This window comes from Hevea brasiliensis, chromosome 7 (genome assembly GCF_030052815.1).
Source record: "Hevea brasiliensis isolate MT/VB/25A 57/8 chromosome 7, ASM3005281v1, whole genome shotgun sequence".
Lineage (NCBI taxonomy): Eukaryota > Viridiplantae > Streptophyta > Magnoliopsida > Malpighiales > Euphorbiaceae > Hevea > Hevea brasiliensis.
In genome coordinates, this window is record NC_079499.1 from 30,551,785 (window position 1) to 30,558,212 (window position 6,428).

The following is a 6,428-nucleotide window of genomic DNA, read 5'->3' on the forward strand; positions in this document are numbered from 1 at the left end:
GCCATCTGGTAATATTCTAGCGGAAATGGTTTGGGCTTTGAGCTAAGGCTTCCAAGTATATGCAAACTTTACATGGAATTGTTTACAGTTCTTGTGCTAAGCTTCTGATTACATAGCATCAAATTCCTTTCAGTACCTGATCTTGACAGACATCTGGCAAAGATTTTATTATCTCAGATGCCGAAAATGATATGAAAATTTTTCTGGCAAGCTTAGAAGCAATTTGGAATCCCTAATCTAATTGCACTCTATTTAACTTTTAATTTTTATCCTGGAATCATCACAGCTAAAATTGATATACAGCGAACAGAAGCCCTAATCTAATTGCACTCTGAGATTTAAATCCATAGATCTCTCATAGCAAAATCTTGAACACAGATTTTGCAGCAGTGTTTATAATCTCTGCTGCAATATACCTACACTTGTCTAACCTAACATGAATTACATAATTTGTGTAGAATTTGGAAGAATATGAATTAAAAAAAAGTGACCTGTATCCCTTCCTGGAGTGACCAGGCACAACAAATTAGAAACATAATAATCTCCCACGGATTTTGAACATTTTAATAGAACTCGATTTTTACTGTCTCTGCAAACACAACTCTCTATAAATTTGATTTTGCAGAGGAATTCCCTGCAATCTGGCCAAGCTGCATGATTGTTTAGTAAAGTATTTATATGTTGATGGTCTTTCCCATGTTACAATCCCAAAATCATCATTAAACTCTTCCATTCCTTCGACAAACAATTGCCAGACCAATGCACCTGCCCCAGCTCGTTTTCTCTTTGCAGATTTATAGACGATGTCTAAAACAGTTTTGTAAAACCTTTCACGTTGAGATGGCTGGAAGTCATTGTTCAGGTTAGAGAATCCATACTCGGTGAAAAAGACTGGCTTATTCAGTTCATAATGACCATCTTCAATGTGAGAAAGCATCCACTTGGACACAAATGTCAGCTTCTCTTCAAATGTTTGATGTTGAACCCTAATAAAAACAATAAAGAATTTAATATAGATAAGATGTACAAGCAGCAGCAGACAACAGCCATTGAGGAATATTAACTATTTTCTTAGTGTTCTGCAACAGCAGATGATAAAAACCAAACACCCAAGAAAAATTCATAGCAAGTTTAAATACATCTAGGGTTAAAAGGAAATGCAGAACTTACCAATGATCAGGGTATATATGAACAGAGGCAAAATCAATGTCTGGGACCTTGGAGTTGCGAATAAAATCAGTTCCAAAGGTTGACGCCCAATCTTCTGGGTTCACAGTTAATCTCTTTGGGTTTTTAGGACCATAAAATCCTTCCAGGCCCACTGTCAGTAGATGGTTCTTGTCAATAGATTTCACAAAAGCTGACATTTCTTCCATCCAGTCCTACAATTCCATGTTACAAAGTCAATGTACGCAAAAATATCAATCAATTAATGGGGAGAGGGGAATAAAGAACCTCTCTCCCTCTTCCTCTTCCTCCCTGTCTTGTCTCTTCTTCTCTCTGCCCTCTAAATGCACATACAAGCACATGCATGCATAAACTCTAAAGAAATTCATTTCTAACTCAAACTAGTTCAAGCAAGGATCTCGAAACCTTTGGATTGCAAAATTAATTCAGCAAAGAAGCCAAAAAAAAGTAGCTTTATTTTTTTTTCCCTCAAAATTCCATAGAAATTAATAACATTTTGTCAAGAAAATATGCACATAACCAATGAAAGGGAGTTCAAAACACATTTACTAGTCATCTAAGCAAACCTTTCCATGTGAAGTTTGCACACACAAAGAAAAAGTTAGAGCCAAAATTGCCCACAATAATATCAGTTTTCAAATAAGATTATACAAGTTCTTCAACCTAATTTAGGTCAGAATGGTATAAACTCTCTGGAAAAGTTACTATTTCATTAGAAGATCTATTGTTAATCAGATGGCTCAAATCCTTCCATACTTGATTCTCAGAAGATTATAATAGTGTAAGGAGTTCACAACTTACTTGAAGAGTGTCACCTGAAGAATCAGACATGCAACGAGGTTCATTCATCAATTCCCATCCGAAGATGATGGGATCATTCCTATATTCAATCCCTGTGATGGTGTTTTTTCTAGTCAACAAAGTCTGTAACGAGGACTTGCATTAGAATTGATCAGATGACTTCAAAGCCAAAGATATTACAGAAGTTTAGGTTCATATATTTCACAAATAACTCAAAATGCTTTACAAAATGAATGAGAAGGAAATTACTTATCTAAAGGAATATTTGTTTACAACTAATATCAACCATATTGCTCGAATGGGGGCATGGACTTGGACTATGTATTGATGCAAATCTAGAGTCAACAACAATAAAAACAACTAAACTTTAATCCCAAACTAGTTAGGTCAGCTGTGGATTTTTTTTGTTTTTTTTTTGTTCAACTCTATTTGAAACCAATCTAGAGTCCATGTAAGAAAATTACAGATAAACTTGTATATGAAGAAAGAAGATCAGGGAAATAAGTAATTTTAATGTCCTGCACATCTGATTTTTCCCAAGCACAAACAGCCCATACCACATGAGTTAGAAACTAAAATCCTGTATCCGTTTCGTAATCATCAGGAATTCAAAATGCCAACGATCATGATTAAATATGAAAATTCAATAAAAAAAAATCCACCTTGGAGAACACGAGGGAAAGGAAAGCAAAATAATTAATGAGTAAACAAATGAACCTATTATAATAATTTAACCATGCCTTCTGTGATTCTCATACTTTTCTACAAACCATAACTTTGTCGAAGTCCATGTTTGATAGCTCGGGGTCCTTCTCCCTTTTCAGATTGTAGGGGAGTGCTCTGTGGCAATAATACATTCATGGTAGACACAGCTTACAGGTACTTGGTGAATACGGCTTATTTCAGCAACAGAGAGAAATCCAAAGGCTCCCAATTATGGCATCTAGTTTCTTTTAGTTTTGGGGCTTTCTGAATTTGAAGAGTCTAGTAGTCACAGACTACCTTTATCTGTGCCTTGTGATGCATGAGGACAAAATTATGTTTCATCAAAACTGGAAAGAGAGCCCTTGTCGTTCCAATGATATTTTAGGCAAAATTTCTATTATTGAACAAAAGAACTCCAGTGCAGTCCTAATTTGGCTTTATAACTATTTATTAACAAAGTAACATCTAATAAATTGCTTACAGAAAGCTAGATGTCCATTTACCTTAACATAGTTCTTGAAATATCTTTTGATGGTTGGGTCAAAGAAGAAAGAATCATTTGAAGAGCTCAAACCAATGCCTTCTTCCCACGCCCACTTCACATACTGTGTTTTCCCACCATATGCCCTTAAGTTATTGACTAAACTAAAAAGCAGTCTGATTCCATGCTGTCTTGCTTCTGCAATGACATAATCCAAGGCCTGCCACAATCAGAGTCATTAAAATAACGAATGCAAATGGGAAAATGCCATCATCATCCTAATGATACTGGAAACAGTTGAACTACTAACAAGAACTCCATAAAAAATTGTGGAGAAATAGAATTATCAATACCCTTCAATGTAAACAGTTAAGAGAGGAACATCTTGGTATAAAGGATTTAAACTTGTCTTGAGAGGAACATCTTGGTATAAAGGATTTAAACTTGTCTTGGCATAAATAATCTCCTCAGTGAAATTTAAGGTTTAGGCGTGCATCCACTTATTGTAATTTGTAAATACAATTTATAAATGTCACAGATAATGGAAGGTTGAACCAAGAGGTGAAGAGGCAATAATGGAAAAAGCATATACTATGGAAAATAAGAAATTTCTAAATTTGTAGTCTTTTTTTTTTTTTTGCAATAAATACAAGAAGAGGACAATCACTACAAATTCTGCTGATCTTTAATTAAACATTTCTAACTTTTGGAAGGCATTAAAACAATCATGATAGTTCTTTGTTTTTGTTATCTATTGCATTTTCCGCATTCAAAATCACAACTAAAAGAGCCATATCATTTCATTAAACATTTGTGAAGGACACACCTAATTAGTTGAGAACAGACGTGTGTGCATTTAATATTGCGCTTAGTAGAAATTCGCTATGCACTCACTTAGTATTATGCATCAGCATCTTATTTGTGGCCTTTGCACATAGGTTTCCTTGTTTTATGACCAGTAGAGTCACTGATTATTAATGCCAATTCATGTGTATGAAGGCTATTCAAATAAAATCAAACTTCCAAGAAAAAACAGAAATAGACTCAAAATAAGAAAAGCAAACGTACAAAACACCCACAATTGCAACATTAAGTTTAAAGAACAAAATAAATCCAAAACTTTTCAAGGTTAAATTTTGCTACTCAAATAAGAAGGTAATTCACAAGCGAAAAAGTTCAGGCAGAAATACAAAGAACCATCAATTATGCATTCACCATACCTTGAAGACCCGCTCATCAAACCGACCAGGGGAAATCTGGAGAGCATTGTAGCCGCCATCATTGAAGGCCCATGTTCGACAAACAGTGAGACCCATCTTGGCACCAGCTTCTAGCATTGCGCTAACCCTGGGTTTCCTATCTTCTTCCGCAGAATGATCCATTAACCAATAAGAATTCCATCCATTAATGTAAAAGGGCCTGCCATCCACAACAAACTGAGTTCCATTTCTTGTCACAAAAGCTAACTCTGGTTCTTGATGATAAGTAAGCCCCAAATCACCAAAAGACATGTAAATGAATGCCACGCAGGAGGCAAAACCAAGAATTGGGTAAAATAGCCCATTTCCAGCCACCATTTTTCGTATATAGCGTGTATAGGATCTGAAAAATGGTAAAACACCAAAATTGAACAAAATGCAATGAAATTCTTGGATATCCTTATTGGCTATATTTCAAGATACAACCCCAAATACAGCCACCCAGATAAAATTTTATAAGTAACTTAAAAGCCGAAATGCATGATATAGGAAATGTTTAAGGATACCCAGATCCCTTCTTGAAAAGGATACCCCAAAATGACTTGAAAGCTCATAAAATTCAAATACAAGAGCCCTCAATGAAGCTCAGACCACATCAAACTAAAAAGAGAAAGAGGGGTTTGCATGTTGCCGTCCTGTGCTTAAGATTTTGGGATTTATAGAGGAGAAGTGAAAGACGCAGGCCCCTACTCCCTAGGCAGGAAGATTCAAATGCATATGAAGACCAAGAAATAAAGAAAGGACACCTAACAGGTCACCACCAAGAAGACTGAAGAACAGAAGAATGACGGTAGTGGGGGTGGTTGTAAGGTGGAATGTTGGCATCAGCCTGATAGGTAAACAGATCTAAAGCATCTGATTTCCCTCAGTTTCCTTCAATTTTAATATTATTCTACAGGACAAGTTTCCAATCGCCCATGGCCCCATGTCTGATTGCGCTATCTCTCAATTTTCTGTACCAAATTTAGTTTGCTAACAAAAAAGAAATAGAAAAAAAATGAAATAAAGAATGAGAAAATCTCAGACCTCATGTGCTCATGTGTGTTCTTGATTCGATTGTACACAAGCATTTGCAGCTTTTAAAGCTTTTTTTTTAATTTGATATATGAAGTGCATATCATTCTTAAATATAGAGAGAGATTATAATCTAAAGAACTGGTAGATCTTAGAAGATGGAACGGCTCCCATGTGAAAGGCCAGAAAATGTTGCCACTTCCGGGCACTTTATGTATGGTTAATGGTTTTCACGCTTTTACTTTTTCCCCTTTTATTTTTTTTTTAATTTATATAATCGCTTTATTAAAATTTATTATTAATTAATCATAATTAAAACCGAAATGTAAAATGTTAAAGTATTATAAATACTAAAAATAATATACTAGATTATTATAAAAAATAAAATATGATAAATTAAGAAATTATAATTTTCTAACTCGGTAATAGTTAACTTTTATAGAATTAGTATTTTATTAAGAAAAATATATATTTTAGGTATTAATTTATTTCTCATAAAAATTAAAGTAATTAAATTATAATATTTATATATTAATTGTATAATCTTGAAGCTTATAAATTATTTAGTGTTAAAGAGTTAATGACATAAAAGGCATAATCTATTCTGCTCCAAACCTGAGGCTGATGAAAAAAATTTTAAGATTGATTTCATTATTAAAAAGTCAATTGAAATATATTTTTTTTCCAATTGTATTGTATAAATAAAGATTATCGACACAGATCTCTCTAATAAAAATTTATTATTAAAATTTAATATTTATCAATAAGCGTAAAGTTTCAAATCATACCAATTGAATTAAAGTTTAATTATAATTTTTTTTCTTTTTAATTTTTTTAAAAATAAATTACCCTCACAAAGCCTAGCCTAACGAAACAATTTATTTTTCATTTTAGTTTTTTTTAAGAAGATTATAATTAGTCGTAATCATACTCGTAAACTTAAAATCTCACTTACCAGAATTTAAAATTTGAATATTTCC

At 33.5% G+C, this 6,428-nt stretch overlaps 1 protein-coding gene across 1 annotated transcript; it reads right to left on the reverse strand.

Moving 5' to 3' along the window:
* Positions 1 to 222: 222 nt before the first annotated feature.
* Positions 223 to 5,623, reverse strand: LOC110662980 (mannan endo-1,4-beta-mannosidase 2). Its single transcript, XM_021822161.2, has 6 exons — positions 5,461 to 5,623; positions 4,396 to 4,777; positions 3,198 to 3,395; positions 1,990 to 2,112; positions 1,171 to 1,382; positions 223 to 986 (listed from the first exon to the last, which is right to left on the reverse strand). The coding sequence occupies exons 1-6, from the start codon at positions 5,502 to 5,504 to the stop codon at positions 581 to 583; spliced, it is 1,365 nt and encodes a 454-aa protein (XP_021677853.2). The 5' UTR covers positions 5,505 to 5,623; the 3' UTR covers positions 223 to 580.
* Between the last annotated feature and the right edge of the window lie 805 nt (positions 5,624 to 6,428).

Excerpts from the sequence above, each read along its gene's own strand:
- LOC110662980 (XM_021822161.2), bottom strand. The coding sequence starts at position 5,504 with ATGCTTGTGTACAATCGAATCAAGAACACACATGAGCACATGAG. Across the intron at positions 4,778-5,460 it reads AACACACATGAGCACATGAG|ATCCTATACACGCTATATAC; the intron begins GTCTGAGATTTT and ends ACCATTTTTCAG. Across the intron at positions 987-1,170 it reads CATATATACCCTGATCATTG|GGTTCAACATCAAACATTTG; the intron begins GTAAGTTCTGCA and ends TGTTTTTATTAG.